Source organism: Chiloscyllium plagiosum, chromosome 10 (assembly GCF_004010195.1).
Source record: "Chiloscyllium plagiosum isolate BGI_BamShark_2017 chromosome 10, ASM401019v2, whole genome shotgun sequence".
Classification (NCBI taxonomy): domain Eukaryota; kingdom Metazoa; phylum Chordata; class Chondrichthyes; order Orectolobiformes; family Hemiscylliidae; genus Chiloscyllium; species Chiloscyllium plagiosum.
In genome coordinates this window covers 24,116,755-24,135,539 of record NC_057719.1, presented here as the reverse complement: position 1 = coordinate 24,135,539, position 18,785 = coordinate 24,116,755, and the positions used below count along the sequence as shown (strand labels likewise).

The window sequence follows — 18,785 nt, the reverse complement described above, 5'->3', positions numbered from 1 at the left end:
TTTCACGTTTGCTGTTTATAGGATCACAAAAGAGCTGATCAGCAGCATATGTCAGATACAAGTCTGTGATTGAAGGTGCATCTTCTTTCAAATATTTTGCAGTCCCACCTGCAAGAACAGCTTTTATTCTTTCTGATTGCCTCTATAATTCATTTTGACCTGGCAATTTGGAGTTTTTGGGGCTGAATTTACCTGCCTCCCAGTGTTGTAAGAAGCAATAATAAAATAAATGACAAAAGACAGGCAAAAGTACATATATAGTGTAGGTGCTGGCAATGGGAGAGACACATAGGATAGCAAAGGGTAACAACAGAGTTATGAAAATAAACATGCAAAGGACATCACAATCAGGATAAAAATATCCCCAATTATATTAGAAAAGTATGTGGATATTATATTGATTTTTTTTTTGAAAAAAGGAATTGATGGACCAAGTAATTACTTTCCCTGGATATTTACAATAAAGAAGGGATTAGCATGCCAGATGCTGCAATCAAAGTAATTTTGAGAGACTTATCAAAAATAATATAAGCAAAATAATGGTGCTAAAGAGTGACAAATCCCTAAATGCAGATGCTTTCAATATCACAGTATTAAAGAAAGCAGTCAAAAATGTTGCAGATACCAGAACTGCAATCTTCAAGTGTTTAATTCAGGAACTGTCTGTTTAGTTTGCGAAGTTATGCATGTAACTCCACTGAGGAAGGGTGAGCAAGAGAAGCCAAGAAATTATAGAAGTGTTAAAAAGACATCTGTTGTCAGAAGCCTACTCCAGTCTATTTTGAATGACAGGATAATTGAACACCATGGGTGGAATTTTCCTAGTTTTAGTTTGTATTTTGTCAAGTGAGTGAGTGCCCATTCTACTGTGGCTCGCAACTATCTTTCTCATGCAATCTTCCACTCTTCCCAGTACTTATATATCTGGTCTCTTCAGCACCATTCGAATGGAACCATGCAGAAGAAGAAACATAAGTACTTCTCACGACTGGACCATGTGAAATTCAGGCCTCTCTGCCCATATTTAAAGCCCAGCAACATACCACTGCAAACCAGAACTTCACACTATAGTGCGTGATGATTATCAATGAGGATATGGCCCAGAAAAGAAAATTTGCACCTGCTTTGTGAACAAGGACCGAGAGGCAGGCAGGTTCGTGGAGAAGAGGGCAATCTTTTATTGTGCTGTGCGTAGCAGAAGGCTATGCCACCAGACATAGTCAGCATGACTCAGTTAGTACCAGGATAAAACACACACCCAAAAATGCAGGAAGATTGATTCTGAGGGGTTCATGATCATAGTCACCCAATAAAGGCAGTTGATTTTTCAGTGCAATTTTCTGATAGTTTATTGAGAAGCAGTAGATAGCGTACATAAATTAATTAGCCAAAGAAAGGAAGTATACAATCTGTGACAATTGAGAATGCTTTACTGATACGAAAACCATTCTGTTAAGATGGATAAGAGGAATGGTGTAGCTTATCTCCCTGGATCATTTTGTCCCTCCCTTCCCTCATCCTTGTTATATTTCTTATTTTGAGGGATGGCCATTACTATGTCAATCATTTGTCTAACTGCTTTTGGCTAATGGCTATGAGACAGCTACTCAAGATGTTAGATTGTCTTTTTTTCACCGTTCAGATCTGAAGGGTGGATTTCGTTCCTTCTGGGATCAAAGCATTCTTATTTCCTGTACATTACATTGATAATAGGGGAGGGTGATGACTGGTAAATCTTTCATGTCAGAACCTTGATAATTTTGAAGACTTTGAATAATACTTTGATGAACAGGCTAGCGAATGGACATTGCATTGCAAGTTATAGAGTTAGACTCTACAGCACAGAAACAGACCCTTTAGTCCGACTTGTCCACGCCAACCGGACATTTCAATCTGACCCAATCCCATTTGCCAACATTTGGCCCATATACCTCGAAACCCTTCCTATTCATATCCCCATCCAGGTGCCTTTTAAATGTTGTAATTGTATCAACCTCCACCACTTCCTCTGGCAGCTCATTCCATACATGCACCATCCTTTGTGTAAAAACGGTGCCCCTTACATTCCTTTCAAATCTTCCCCCTCTCACCTTAGACTTGTGCCCTCTAGTTTTGGACTCACCCACTCCAGGGAAAATATCTTGTCTATTTACCCTATCCCTGCCCCTCATGATTTTATAAACCTCTATAAGGTCATCCCTCAGCCTCTGTCCTCCAAGGAAAATAGCCCCAGCCTATTCAGCCGCTCCCTGTAGCTCAAACTCTCCAACCCTGGCAACATCCTTGTAAATCTTTTCTGAATCCTTGAACCAGAATTGCGTGCAGTATTCCAATAGTCGCCTGACCAACGCCTTGTACTCAGGAGTGACTGTGTCTCAATCCCCTGTCTGTCTGAAACAACACAGATCCCTGGGCTCTTAGACAGCTGTTTGGTCTCTCTACTGTACCTAATGCCCTGGACTGAAATCAGGAAACTGTCTTGACTGATTATGGTTGTATCCCTTGACTTGACTGTAGTCTTCCTTGGCCCCTTTGAAGACTGTACAACTTTACCTTTCAGACGTGGCCGTTTTCCTGAAGTGCATGTATTATATTTACTGTGTAAGCTGTTTGCTCATGCTGCATGTGAGATATTGATGTTGCAGAGTGCCATGCAGTTACATGTTCCACCCCCCTTGAATATTTTGTTCTTGTTCAGTTCTTGCCACTGTGGAAAGCTGCCTGCTTCTCATTCAGTGAAGCATACAGAGATTCGTCATCTCTAAGTAAGCGCAAAATGAGTGAGTGTTAAGAAAATCAACTAAGAACCTGTGTTGCTGCATGAGATGATGTATGTGTCCCTGTATGCAAGATGACCTGGTTCAAGTGCACATTCTTGGAGTCCCTGAGTGTTGTAGGTTTGAAGTGTCTGCATTGGTTGGAGAACAGGCATGATGGTGTGGTGATGCTGGTGGCTTGCTGCTGCTGACTTGTATGGCCAAAGGTCAAGAATGATGGTGGCAGAGCCATTACACTGAAGCCAAAGTGGATGATGGCCAGGATGAGCATTTAGCAAGCTGCAGCCATCAGCTACCAGCTCTGACTTACATGTGAAAAATTTGTGCTATCTAGGATATCAGATTAGGCTCCAAGACCATAAGAAATATGAAGCTACAAATCATACAACACCATGTTATACTCCAACAGGTTTAATTGGAAGCACTAGCTTTCAGAGCGCCGCTCCTTCATCAGGTGAAGGAGCGGCGCTCCGAAAGCTAGTGCTTCCAATTAAACCTGTTGGACTATAACCTGGTGTTGTGTGATTTGTAACTTTGTACACCCCAGTCCAACACCGGCACCTCCAAATCATAAGAACTATGAGTAGGAGTAGGTCATGTGGCCTATTGTGCCTGCTCTGCCAGTCAATAGCATCATAACTGATTTGACGTTCCTCATGTCTACTTTCCATGTAATCCTTGATTCCCCTACTGATCAAGAATCTATCTATCTCAGCCATAAATATACACAAGTATTCTATCCCTGTAGCTATCTGAGGCACGGACTTCAAAAAACTCTCAACCCTCAAAGAGAAAGAAAATCCTCCTTCCATCAGTGAAATTCCACTCTTTGCAAGCTTTCACCTAACAAGGAGAGTCACTGTGGATTTCCAGAAGGCTTTTATAAGGAATCACATGATAGGCTACTTAGTAAGACACAAGCCCCTGGTGTTGAGGGTAGTAATTAGCATGAATGACTTATTGGCTGGCTAATAGAAAACAGAATTGGGATAAGGAGTGACTTTCAGTCTGGCAACCTGTAACTGGTGGAGTGCCACTATGGAACCAGGATTATTTAGAATATATGTTAATGATTTGATGATGAAAGTGCATGTACTATAGCTAAGTTTGTAGATGATGTAAAAATAGGTGGGAAAGCAAAAGGATAATACAGTCTGCTGAGTGACATAGATTAAGTGAGTCGGCAGAAACTTGGCCGACAGATTATTATGTGGGAAAATGTGAATAGAGAAGCTGAATATTATTTAAATACAGAAAGCTGCAGCACAGAAAATTTATGAGTCCTCATGCATAATTCATTAAAAGGTAACATCACTTTCAGGTGGTAATAGGGAAGGCAAATGGACCGTTGCCTTTACTTCAAAGGGATTTTAATCTATAAATAGAGAAAGCTATATAAGGCACTAGCGAGATGACACCTGGTTTAATGTGAACAGTTTTGATTTCTAATGAAAGGTATACTGTATGCAATCCACAGAAAATTCAGCAGGTGGACCTCAAGTATGGAGGGATCCTGTTATGAAGAGAGTTTGAATAGTTTGGGCCTATACTCAATGTTGGCTCAGTGGTTAGTACTGCTGCCTCACATCTCCAGTGGCCTGGGTTCAATTCCAGCCTTGGATGATTGTGCAAACTTTACACGGATGTTCTCCCCATGACTTTGTGGATTTCTACTGATGCTCCAGTTTCTTTCCACAGTCCAAACATGTGTAGATTAGATGGATTGGCCATGGTAAATTTCCCCTAGTGTCCAAGGATGTGCAGACTAAATAGAGTAACCATGCTAAATGCAGTGTTACAGGAATCAGGTTGGGAGGCTGGAACTCAGTGGGATGCTCTTGGGAGGGTTGGTGTGGATTCGACTGGCTGAATAGCCCTTTTGCCACACCACAGGGATTCTGTGAGTATAAAAGAATGAGAGGTGACCTTATAAAAATGTCTAAGATTCTTCGGATTCTTAACAGGGTAGCTGCAGAGAGGCTGGTGGAGAGTCTTGGGCTAGAGGACATGATCTTAGAATAAGGGGCTGCTCGCTTAAGACTGAGGAAGAATTTCTTCTCTGTGTGAGGTGCATCTATGGACTTCTTTGCCCCAGAGGGCTGTCAAGGCTAGGTCGTTCAGTATATTTGAAGCTGAGGCTGAGTTTTAACTATAAGTGTATTGGGGTTATGAGGGAAAAAGCAGGAAAGTGAGATCTTTGAATGGCTGATCAGATGCAATGGGCTGAATGGCCTACTTCTGCTTTTGCATCCTATGGTCTTACTTATAAAGCGTAAACCATGCTGAGTGAATCAGATTGAATTCTTTGAAGAGGTGACTAAAATATTGGACTTTCAGAAAGTATTTGGTGAAGTTGTTCACAAAAGACCTGTTAGCTAAAGTTGAAGCATGTGAATTCAAAGCAGGTTATTGACCTGGTTAGAAACCTGGCTAGAAGTCTGGCTAGGCAGAGGTCCAGAATAGTGGAAAAACATTCGTGTTACAGGATATCACGAATGATGTCCTGCAATGATTTGTTAGTCCTCAAGTATTCATCATTTTAACAGGCAATTGAGCTGATGGGATAGAAATCCATATGTCCAAATTTTGTTGATGTAACCTATCTTTGCAGCAATGTAAGTAGAGTTGGTAGAAGTATAACATCACAAAGATATATTGATCAGTTAATTGAATGTTACCCACTTTGGATCTAAAAAGGATAGCACAGGATACTTTGTAATGTAATCTAGAAACTGTGATTATCAAAAGTGACTGAGGGTCCCTGTAGATGCATCATTAAAATATCATGAGTGGAATTCAGAAAGTAATTAAGAAACAATTGGAATACCAGAAACTGAGAGACTGAAAAGCCTGCTTGCACACAGCATACCTTGTCGTGGTGAGTAAGACCTCTGCACGTCAATGCCAGGAAATCCTACTCTTTGGTTGACAGCTCCAGCAGTCCCAGCAATACTAAGAGTTTGGTAGTGGGCACCGCTGAAACTGCAGTGATTCCTATGAAGAAGATCTGATGGATCTCAGAGTGAGCTAGGTTTGGTGTATTGGGCATGGAGTGTTTGGTCATCCTGGAGCGTATGGGGTAGGGCTTGTACAGAAGACACACAGGAAGAGGATGGTGCTATCTTCAGATTTTTGAGTTAACGGGAGTTGTTGGACTAGGCTGCCGAAACCTACCTAACTGCTTATGCCAACCATGTTATGGCATAGGCAGTGTATTATTCACATCAATAACAAGCCTTGTTAACAAGCCTTGTTGATCTTTCATTATTAATTTAAAAATGTCAGACAGCTTCTGATGTTGGCCCTTGCTGAATTAGCATATCATGGTGTCCGCTCCAGGATGGGTTTGAAGATTAGCCATGTAATCTGTTTTTCTATGTCTCGACTGAAAACATTCCGAGCAGGGGCTCATAAAAACATCTCAACGTTTCAAGTCGATAATCTTGTATCAGAACTGGGGATGGTTAGAAACATAGTAGACTCTAATTTAGAAAGTTAAGGCATTATTTAAGTGAAGTTTTCACACATTAACTGAAACATAAGGTTATTTGAGAGAGACTATTCCACTCGATGACGGTTTCCAGATCCAGAGGCTATAGTCTAAAAATTAGAACCAGACCTTGCAAAAGTATTAGAGGATATGGAACAAAGCTGGGTGTGTGGAGTTAGACCACAGATCAGCCATGATCTCCTGAAATTACAGAACAGGTTAGAGGGGTCAAACAACCTCCTCCTGTTCTTATGCAATGGGCACTGCAACGAAAGACCCACCATGATTGGAAGCAAATAATATATTGAGGGTACTCAGACATAAATTCATTCAAAAGTTTTGTATCATTCCCTTTTGACTTAAAGAACTTTTATTATTTCTTTCAACTTTGTGCTTCCAATAACTCTGCAGGAGGAAGTCAGAAGCACCTTCCTTGAAAATTGAATTGTGATTAATTTCAATAAGTTTGGATGGAGAATAAGCTTTGTGCAGATGATCAATGTTCACTGTTTTTATGAAAGGACAATAACAGGAGTGGCACAATCCAAAATGGGAAGAAGGTTGCTGTGTATGTATCAGGTGCTGAGTAAGGTGCTCAAGATTCCCTCTTGGCCTATTTCAGTGCACAAGGAGTGGGGGGGTGTCACTGTTGACCCCTCCATAGCAGGCAGCCTGATGCAGCTGACACAGTTATGCCACTTCTTTCCTGTCCTGATTATTGCAGTATGGAAAACAGTGACAAATGCCAGGATGTCTTTATTGAGAGTGTACTTGAGTACTGTATACAGGTTTAATCCATGAAATAGCTCCACAGAGGCCAGTATCCTGTCACCAAGTCACCCTTTATTTGCACGTGGAAAGTCCTTGACACTGGTCCAACCCCTTCAAAGCCAGCTCTGAGTGTCAGAATATCTGACACTCCTCTTCTTATCTGGATACAAGGGAAATTGAAAGAAATGGGAATAGAGGGAAGAAGGTGTCGCTAAGGTAGAATATAAGTCATGATCTTATTGAATGCCAGAGCAGACCCTGGGTACCATAGCCATTTCTTATTATTTATGTTTGTATGCTATGAGTATTCAGTTAATATATGCAGTAGTCTATATTTTAGAATTTTTTCATTATACAAAATTATACAATTATGAATGCCTAGAAATGGGAGGAGATTTTATTGCAAGTAGCTATTTCAAAAGAGTAAATTTGAGCTTTTTTTAAAGTAGAGATATCTATAGTTGGAGTCTTAATTTGTTTAAAAAAGCAAAACTTAAATCTTAATTTGTTTACATGCTCCACCTTTGTTGTCAATTCTGGATCTCATTCATTTTTGTTTAAACTGTTCACTAGGTGATGACCTGCTCTGATTTCATAAACAAAAGAGAATGGCTGACGGAAATACAGTCAATAAACATTGTTAGCTGTTGAGGGAGTGGGAGCAAAATATCTATTTGAACACTATAATTAGTGCTAAAACAGCCAGAGAATTAAATGGCTGACTGTTGGGATTAACTTTATTGGAATCAACTTCGGTAACTAAAGATTCTGATGTAATAACAGTCTGGTAAATATTCTTCTCTGACCACAAAGAATTAAGTTTTAAAAATGCAAGGTTTCAACAGATGAGTAAATAAAATGTTTAAGCAAACAGAAAATGTTGAATATTTTTAGTTCCACAAATGACAAATATTCTGATGTATGGTGATTTTGATGGAATGAGGGAAATGGTTAACACATTAATTAGTCCAGCATGCTAATCAATCTTTTATTGAAGCATCCGTCGATCAAAAGATTAATGAAGAATCATTCATTAGTATTTCATTTGCATGAAGTAACAAATACTGATAAGAATTATAATTCCTTATCACTCAGGCAAAAAAATAGTGACAATTTTGTAACTTCTTTTTCGGATTAATTTTTAGGGAAATATTGTGCTTTTGTTTAATCAACAGTCAGCATAGATCAATGAGCAATGTGCTGATTTTAAAATTCTAATCCTTGTTTTCAAATACCTCCATGTCCTTGTACCTGTAATTCCATAAAGTATTTTATAGTCATAAAATTTCAAAAGTCATTACTGTGCATTAACTATTCAGTACAGTGTCATGTAAAAATACTGAATTGGGAACTGTATTAAATTGATTTACAGTGACTTAATTGGGAATTAATGCATTCCAGAGTAACTTTTTTTGCTTTTATTTAGATTTTGTCCCCACTGGTTTCAAAGGCTCAACTATCGCAGACAGTCCAGTCACGTTTAGCTAGCTGCAAGATTCTAGGAAAAGTTGCCAGAAAATTTGAATCTCATATGTAAGTCGAACAAGGTATTTTTGTTAGTGCTTCTCTGGTAAGCACAAAAATCTGATGTATGCAACAGAATTTTCTATAGTCTGCTATCATGCATCTTGTATGAATACTCTGATGTGCAAGAGTGGCTGAATATCTTTTGCATTTTAACAATCAAAAATGGTAGTTAGTATCTGATACAATTTGGGTCAATAATATATTCTTGCACAGGTTGTTTATTGCATAGAAAACATCATGACCTGATGTTTATTGCATTGAAATTAGAAACCAGTACAGTTCAGTTTGGCTTGTATTCCCATTTAATAACTTTGAATGGAATAAAACATAAATATTACAGAAAAGAGAAACATGTTGCTGCAGCTTAATATCACCATTTATGCTATAGGAGAAAAGGATGCTCAGTGGTTAGCAAGTCAACTGTGGTTGGTTGAGGCTTTGCTGTGAGAAAACAGCAAGGGACTATAAGCAGCCCAAGCTCCCAGCTAATACAAAGAAGGTATAAGGCTTGCAGAGAATGGGTCCCTGCCTGTGACTGTAAATGAGCTACATTACAAACATGACTAATTAATCTAAATTATTTTTACAGCTTAACTGAAAAGTCATGTATGAATTTCATTGTCACCATGATTGATTGAATCAATAGCCAGTGCTTCCATTTGTTCTTAATAAGCAGAGTATAAAATATACCTGACCAGCCTATGCTTGATAATGTTTGATAGATGTAATTCTATCATTGCATGGCATTAGATGAACAATCCTGAGAGATAGTAGTTACATAAATAATCAGTTTAACATAGCCAGTTAATGAGTATCTTTCCTTGTTTACAATCTTCAGAAGCAACATGTACAGTACTCATTTGCAGGGACCCTTACTATGAAAACAAAGAGTTGCCTTATGAGAAAGGCTTGGACAGAGTCAGTTTATAATCTGCTGGAGTTTAGAAGAGTGAGAGATGACTTGGTTGAAACATACAAGGTCCTGAGGGTCTTGACAGGTAGATGTAGAAATTATGTTTTGGCTGGAGAGAACTTGAAATTCAGAGTCACTTAAAAAATGTGGATTTTCTCATCTAACACCAGGAAGAGAAGGGTATCTCAGAAGGTCATGGGTCTTGCAATAATCTTGAACCCGGATCTCTTTACACATTTGCAAAAGGTGCACAGACTGTAAATGTCCAGCATGCTGATTACTGTTGTCCAAAACACTGATCCAAATCTGGATTAAAATATTCTCCTAATCCACACACCATCTATCCATGTATAAAATGTTATTTACAAATGTGTTTGCTTTTGGGATTCATTTGACAATTAAATGGCTGAAGTTTTATCAGATGCATATCAATAAGATGGCCACTATGCAGTTACACTTGGTACTTTTTTACAATACTTAATTGCATATTGAAGACTGTGTTAATCCTTTTTTGACTGGGCTTCATGGATATATGCCATTTTTGAGTTAGCTTGTCTTAAATTGCATTTGTAGTTATTCATAAACTTTATTTTGCATTTTTTTTCTAAAATTTTGTAGATATTGTATTTATTTTCTATAATTGTTTAGTGTATTTTAACAAAAATCTGATTTGGTAATTCATTTATTGCCTTTATATTTAAATTTTGTGAAAAATTGATACTAGTTATTTTATTCAGCATGTCTTTCTGTAGATAGATTAAAAGCTCTGGTGAAGTTTGGTTTGAAATGATAACTGAAAATAAAATTGGAGCACATAGAAACATATAAATATTACTACTTATAACAAGGTAAAAAGAAAGTACAAGAATGTGCACTTTTAACTTTTTAGTACAGGTAGAAGACCCTTTATCTGAAATGCTCATGACCAGCTATTTTTAGGAATTTGGAATTATTTGGTTTTCGGAATAGTGACAGTCTAATGGTGAAACTTTTAAAAATCTTACCGGAGGAACAGACTTCTAAGTAAGAACTTGCTTGGCCACACCCCCCCATATCGCATCTGAGTGGCACGCATTGAGTGGGCGTCGATTTGGGGGCATTCACAGATAAAGCCCAGGCCTGTCAGTGCTTGGCCATGTCCCCCATGTCACATCTGAGGGATACACATCGAGTGGGTGTCGATTTGGGGGCATTCACAGAGAAACCCCAGGCCTGTCGGTGCTTGGTCACGCCCCCACCCCCACGTTGCATTTGAGTGACATGCATCAAGTGGATGTTGACTTGGGTTAACTGTTTGCTCACCAAACAATCTTTTAATGAGAAAAAAACTTCACAAAAACTTTCGGATTTCGGAGCTTTTCGGTGTTTGGATGTTCAGATAAAGGATCTTCTACCTGTACTGATTTGTATAATGTGCAAAGATGGTGATGCTTCACCAAAATAATGTTGCAGATCTGAGATCAGAAAATGTTTCTGTGTAAAATATGTATGCTGATTACATCCAACTCTCTTCCACTGTCTCTCCATCTTAAACTTCCTCTGTGGTTGGACTGCCTGTATTAGATCAAAATATGGAGGAGTCACATTTCCCTCCTGCACATCAGAAAGATCAAACCAATCTTGTGAGCTGAACTGTTGCCTTCCCTTTTGCTGGTTGTTTCCCAGCCAGTGAATTGTTTAGTCCATATTAATTTTTTTTTGTTTTGATATAGGGCAAAATTATAAAACTTTCCAATTTTATCCAGCACCAAGATTGTTTTCTCACACCTCTATAATATTGTCACTCCCACTGTTTCTGAAATTCTTACCCATGTTTTTGTCAGTTTGAGAATTCTTCACCGTGGGTTTTCATCCTTTGCTCCAGATTACGTCATCCTTTCCAAGGTTGCTGACTTCATTGCATCCCTGTCCCTCAAAACCTTGAATTTAAAATCTGTACAGGTTCCTGCACCTATCATTGTAATTTCCTCCACCCTTCTGTTCCAACCGCCACCTTTGGTCCTTGAATTTCTGTGCATTCTCCTCCCTTTGCTGAAACATTGACGGCCAAGATTTTAACTTTATTGTTAATTTGTGAGAGATCCTCAGATACCTCTTCAACCTTCAATCATCATTGCAGCTAAGTTTTTAAGTCCGCTCTCAACCCTCCTGCCATGACTAAATGCACATTCCTTTATCCATTTTATTTTATGCTTTGATGTATATTCTATGTTAAAAGTATTCTGTAAATGGAACTAATTCTTGTAGGGTGGTGAAAAATATGGCTGAGGACTGTCATAGCCTTTTCTAAAATCATGTGCATGCACGTACACCTGATGTGGTTTATTCCCTTAGTTTTGGATGGACTATGAAATAAAGCATTTTATTCTGGAAGCTGTTTTATCTCATTGACTAAAGATTGAAATAAAAACTGATAATACTGTTTGAGAATTGCTGCTATATAAATCAATCTGTCTTTCTTTTTCTCTGTCTTCATCTTTATCTTTCTTTCTCTCTACATTTCTTTTTCTTTTCTCTCAAATTTCCCATACCTCCTGTTTCACAAGAGTAATATTTAGATTGCTGTAGTTTTGATCTCTCTCTTTTTGCAATGTTTCTTTAGTCCCTAGTGCTCTAAGATGGCATATTGCAATCATGCATTAATTATAGATTTGTCATGAAATAAGCAAAGAAAAATAGTCTATAAGCAGTTGTATTGTCTCTGCAGAATAAAACGAGATATTCTGCCTCTAGTGAAATCACTTTGCCAGGATGTAGAATATGAAGTTCGCTCCTGTATGTGTCGTCAACTGGAATTCATAGCACAAGGAATTGGGTAAATATTGTAACTTGGGTAAATATTGTCAAACCTATGCGTATAACACAAAAATGGTGTGTGCTGGAGAAACACAGCAGGTCTGGCAGCATCTGCAGAGAGAAAAGCAGCGTTAATTTTTCAAGTCCAGTGACCCTTCTTTAGAATGGTTCGAATGAAGAGTTACTAGACTTGAAATGCAAACTCTGTTTTTCCCTTCACAGATGTTGCTAGATGAGCTGTGTTTCTCCAGCACTCTGTTTTGTTTCAGATTTCTAGCAGTGCAGTTCTTTGTATTTATTTCTGTGTAGACATCTTTGCTTAACTGAAATAAGGATGCTAGATGTTGCATAAAAACCATTAATATTTCAAATGTCTGAGCAGCGAGAAGTTTAACTAAACAAATAGCTGTGCAGACTAAACAATTCTGCTGGGGCGCATAATGAAAAATACCAGGAGGAGATATGAACTGTGTTACTGCTACATCATAGGGTTGAAATCTTGACTCCAAAAGTGGAACAGGTCAAGGTGAAATTAGCTTTGCACATTACTGCATTTAATTTGAGCAGCCTTTTTTTCTCATTTAAGATGTAGTAATGTAAAAACAATTTATCAAGTTGTGTAGTGCAGTTAAAGAATTTCTTTAAAAGGGGGCAATTCTTTAATGTTAAGATCAAATTAATTACTTAGTAATCTTAGAGATAGTTGAATTAATTTTGATTTCTGATTTTGATTTCAGAAGGATGTAATATAAAGGAAATAAGAGTATTTTTGAAATGATACTTACAGGAGCTCCTTGAAGTGGCTGAGACTACTCTATATATAATATTAAACAACTCTCAATTTAAAAAGGTTTCATTCTTTGTAGAACTACAAATTGGAACTAATTGACTGTTGTGGATTTACAGTAAGATTAGGTTGACATCAATGCTTGATGCTCTATAAATCACCTCTGTAATTATAATTCATACCTATTGATTTTACTCACCCATGACTACGTTACATAAGGTAGGGTAATTTCAAGTAATTGTTAAGATTTACATGTAGGTTATATTGATTTATTTTAAAATTATTTCAATGGATGTGAGCATTACTGCAGGACTTGCATTTGTTTTTCAACTCAAATCTCCCTTTAACTGAGTGACATGCTAGGCCATTTCAGAGGACAGTTGAGATTCATATTGCTGTGGGGATGGAGCCACAAAGGATGGTAGATCTCCTTCCCAAAAGGGATCAGTAAATCAAAAATATTTCTACAACAACTGATGATAGTGGTCACCATTGCTGAGTCCAGTTTTTATATCCAGAATTCATCAATTGAATTAGCCTGGGACTTTGAATTACTAGAGATTGTCATAATGTCCACATCTCCCCTATTGGGAAAAGGCTAATAATAGAATGGATAAGACAGGTAGGGCGTTCTACAACAAAAGCAGAAATTGCTGGAAAAGTTCAGCATCTGTGGACAGAAATCAGAGTTAACCATAAGACCATAAGACATAGAAGTGGAAGTAAGCCATTTGGCCCATCGAGTCCACTCCGCCATTCAATCATAGTAGATGGGCATTTCAACGCCACTTACCCACATTCTCCCCGTATCCCTTAATTCTTTGCAAGATTAAGAATTTATCAATCTCTGCCTTGAAGACACTTAATGCCTTAGCTTCCACTGTGCTCCGTGGCAAGGAATTCAACAGGCCCACTACTCTCTGGCTGAAGAAATGTCTCCTCATTTCTGTTCTAAATTGGCCCCTTCTAATTCTAAGGCTGTGCCCATGGGTCCTAGTATCCCTGCCTGATGGAAACAAATTCCCAGCATCCACCATTTCTAATCCATGTATTATCTTATAAGTTTCTATTAGATCTCCCCTCAACCTTCTAAACTCTAATGAATACAATCCCAGGATCCTCAGCCATTCGTCATATGTTAGGCCTACCATTCCAGGGATCATCCGTGTGAATCTCCACTGGACGCGCTCCAGTGCCAATATGTCCTTCCTGAGGTGTGGGGCCCAAAACTGAACAAGGTATTATAAATGGGGCCTAACCAGAGCTTTATAAAGTCTCAATAGCATATTGCAGCTGTTACATTCCAACCCTCCTGAGATAAATGACAACATTACATTTGCATTCTTAACCATGGACTCAACCTGCAAGTCCATGGACTCAACTAGCAGTCCCAGATCCCTTTGTACTTTGGCTTTATGAATTTTCTCACCATTTAGAAAATAGTCCATGCCTGTGTTCTTTTTTCCAATGTGTAAGAACTTGCATTTACTCATATTGAATTTCATCAGCCATTTCTTGGACCACTCTCCTAAACTATCTAAATCTTTCTGCAGCCTCCGCACCTCGTCAGAATTACTTGCCTCTCCGCCTAACTCATATCATCTGCGAACTTCACCAGAATGCCCCCTGTCCTTTCATCCAGATCATTCATATATAAAGTGAACAGCGGCAGCCCCAACACTGAACCCTGCGGGACACCACTTGTTACTAGTTGCCATTCTGCAAAAGAACCTTTTATCCCAACTCTCTGCTGTCTGTCAGCCAATCCTCAATCCATGCCAGTAGCTCTCCTCGAACACCACGGGCCCTCACCTTGGTGCCTCATGAGGCACCTAATCAAAGGCCTTTTGGAAGTCTAGGTAGATAACATTCACTTGATTTCCCTGGTCTAACCTACTTGTTACCTCTTCAAAGAATTCTAACAGGTTTTTCAGGCATGACTACGGTGACACGGTGGTTCAGTGGTTAGCACTGAAGCCTCACAGCACCAAGGACCCAGGTTCGATTCCAGCCTTGAGCAACTGTCTGTGTGGAGTTCGCACATTCTCCCTGTGTCTGTGTGGGTTTCCTCTGGGTGCTCTGGTTTCCTCCCACAGTCCAAAAATGTGCAGGTTAGGTGAATTGGTCATGCTAAATTGCCCATAGCATTAGGTGCATTAGTCAGAGAGAAATGGTTCTGGGTGGGTTACTCTTCGGAGGGTTGGTATGGACTGGTTGGGCTGAAGGGCCTGTTTCCACACTGTAAGGAATCTAATCTAATCTAATCTACTAAATCAATGCTGACTTGTTCTAATCCAACCCTGCACTTCCAAGAATTTAGAAATCTCATCCTTAACGATGGGTTCTGGAATTTTACCTACAACTAAGGTTAGGCTAATTGGCCTGTAATTTTCCATCTTTTGTCTTGATTCTTTCCTGAACAAGGGGTTACAACAGCAATTTTTCAATCACCTGGGACTTTCCCTGACTCCTGATTTTTATTACAACCAACGCCTTCTCTATTTCTTCAGCCACCTCCCTCAGAACTCTAGGATGTAGCCCATGCGGGCGAGGGGATTTATTAATTTTTAGACCTTTTAGCTCTTCTAACACTTTCTCTTTTTAAATGCCCATTGACTCTCCTTAATATTTTGGGTCAAGTGAGCCTTGCCTGATTTCTCTCCACAGATGACACCAGAACTGCAGAGTTTTTCCATCAATTTCTGTTTTTGTTTCTGATTTACAGCATCCACAGTATTTTTAGATCTATATTTAAGGCATTCTACATCAATGTGACTTTTCTTTGCTCTTTTGACATGAATTGTTTTTCTTTTCATTATATAGGGTTGAACAGACAAAAACTGCAATTCTTCCTGAATTAGTAGAGTTGGCTCGGGATGAAGGAAGCAGTGTACGTATTGCTGCATTTGACACCATTGTAAATCTTCTTGTGATGTTTGACAGTGGTAAGTTACCAAGCAGACATTGTCAGTGATTTCAAGTACATATTCAAAATGTTTTTGATAATAACAGAGTGAAATAGACAGGTTTTAAACTAAATTACAAATTAAAATTGCTTTCTGTTATACATCTTATGAGATTGTCCATTGCATTCAATTTTATGGAATTCCTTTGTGATCTTGATTGTAAGATGGTGAAGCAATTTTTATCTTAAAAGTTTAGGTCAAATAGATATTATAAAGTCCCCTGAAGGACACAAATTCAACTGGGACAATGTAACCATCCGAGCACAGGCAAAACAGAGACACGAGAAACACTGCAACCAGAACTCAATCAATAAGCACATTAAATTGGACCCCTTAAACAAGCCACTCAGATACAGAACCAGAAGTACCAAAAAACAGAGATACATATATACCAGTTGGGACAGACCGCCAACACTTTATCAAAAATGCACTGTTGATATCATCTTGGGAGGTGACTAAACATATGCAGAAAAGCACACCAGCTCAGTGAATGAATCTACAACCTTCTCTGTTTCCTTTGGATTCACCAAATCGCATAGTGCGGGAGCAGGCCATTTGGTCTATCATGTCTGTGTCAGCTCCCCAAATGAGTCTCACTTAGTGTCATTACTCTGCTTTCACTCTATAACTTTACACATTGTTCCCTTTTTTTAATGTATTAATTCATGGGATGAGGGCATTGCTGGCTAGGCCATCATTTATTGCCCATCCCTAATTGCCCAGAGGACAGTAAAAGATCAGCCACATTGCTAGTCACGTGTAGGCCAACCAGGTAAAGATGGCAGTTTAGAGTCTTAGAGTCATAGAGATGTACAGCATGGAAACAGACCCTTCGGTCCAACCCGTCCATGCCAACCAGATATCCCAACCCAATCTAGTCCCATCTGCCAGCACCTGGCCCATATCCCTCCACACTCTTCCTATTCAAATACCCATCCAAATGCCTCATAAATGTTGCAATTGTACCAGCCTCCTCCACTTCCTCTGGTAGCTCATTCCATACATGTGTCACAGTCTGTGTGAAAAAGTTCCCCCATAGTTCGCTTTTATATCTTTCCCCTCTCAGCCTAAACCTATGCCCTCTAGTTCTGGACTCCCCGACTTCAGGGAAAAGACTTTGCCTCTTTACCTTATCCATGCCCCTCATAATTTTGTAAACCTCTATAAGGTCACCTCTCAGCCTCCGAAGCTCCAGGGAAAACAGCCCCAGCCTGTTCAGCCTCTCCCTATAGCTCAAATCCTCCAATCCTGGCAACATCCTTGTAAATCTTTTCTGAACCCTTTCAAGTTATCATTAAGTGTATAAGTCCTGCTAAGATTTGCTTTCCCAAAATGCAGCACCTCGCATTTATCTGAATTAAACTCCATCTGCCACTTCTCAGCCCATTGGCCCATCTGGTCCAGATCCTGTTGTAATCTGAGGTAACCCTCTTCACTGTGCACTATACCTCCAATTTTGGTGTCATCTGCAAACTTACTAACTGTACCTGTTATGTTCGCATCCAAATCATTTATGTAAATGACAAACAGTCGTGGTTCCAGCACCGATCCTTGTGGCACTCCACTGGTCACAGGCCTCCAGTCTGAAAAACAACCCTTCACCACCACGTTCTGTGGTTTCCTTCTGTGAAGCTCACTAGTGAACCAGATGAGTTTTACAACAATCAACAATGGACTCATGGACATCCTTAGATTCTCTAATTCCAGAAATTTATTGAATTCAAATTCCACCGTCATCTGTGGCAGAATTCGAACCCTCCTCCCCAGATTATTACCTGGATTTCTGGAATTACACTCCAGTGATAATACAACTACCATTACCTCCCCTATAGACTACTTTGAACTTGAAACACTCAACATACCTTTCCCCTTCTATGTCTTCCCTCCATTTAGAATGTAAATTGGATTACAAGTCAGCAATAGTCTTAACTGTGTTTAATTTACGATTCACTTTATTAATCTAAATGTGTTTATGATTAATCACCCCTCTGAGTTAAGCTATTCAAATCTAGTCTAAAATGAAAATGTTTCCCTAGTTTTTATTAGAAATCAATTTTAAGCTTGTTGATTCATACTTGGAAGAGCAGTATTTATCGTAAACTTAGCTACCAGCAATAAACAGAACATCATTCTTCATTGTAATTTTTATATTCTTCAAGAAGGGAGTATTGCATTAGGTGTACTCTTTGTACTTTTGTACTTTTGATTGACATATCAAAATTGACCATGCTCCTTATTATCCAATACTGGATGCTTAGAGTTAGATACCTTTTGATCCCTAGCACAAATCAGATCTATTGCCCAAGATTTACAGTTAAGTGATGCTTCCTATTAGGACCTTCTACAAATGGTTCAGCTCCTGCAAGTGATAAAAATGAAGAAAGAGTTAACCTTCAGGGGAAATGAAGATTTTCTGTCTTCAGTGATGGGTACATGCTTGACACTCAAAGTGACCGAATTGCTCTATCAATAAAAGAGTTTTCGACATTCAAGCTTTATTCTGAACACCTTGGAAGCACACCCGACAATTACATAATACTTTAGGTGTCATTCTGTGTTCTATGTCATTGTGATTGGAAAGTCAATGGACTTTCATGTGCTTTGGATTGGGAAATACATGCAAATTTCACTCAATTTCTGCATGTATAGAACACCCTAGATAATAGAGATTAAATTTTGCTATTCTCAGGTTATGAAGAATAAGCACATTCAAACAAGGCTAAATGATTACATCTATTATGAACATGAATTAAAATTA

The 18,785-nt window shown here is 38.9% G+C and overlaps 1 protein-coding gene across 4 annotated transcripts in view; it reads left to right on the top strand.

The window, feature by feature from the left end:
* Positions 1–18,785, top strand: part of ppp4r4 (protein phosphatase 4, regulatory subunit 4) — a 185,590-nt gene that overhangs the window by 83,368 nt on the left and 83,437 nt on the right. For all 4 annotated transcript variants that reach the window (XM_043697172.1, XM_043697171.1, XM_043697170.1 and 1 more), the window contains 3 exons: positions 8,465–8,571; positions 12,186–12,293; positions 15,885–16,006. In XM_043697172.1, coding sequence (XP_043553107.1) covers positions 8,465–8,571; positions 12,186–12,293; positions 15,885–16,006 — 337 coding nt within the window. The remainder of the gene's footprint in view (positions 1–8,464; positions 8,572–12,185; positions 12,294–15,884; positions 16,007–18,785) is intronic.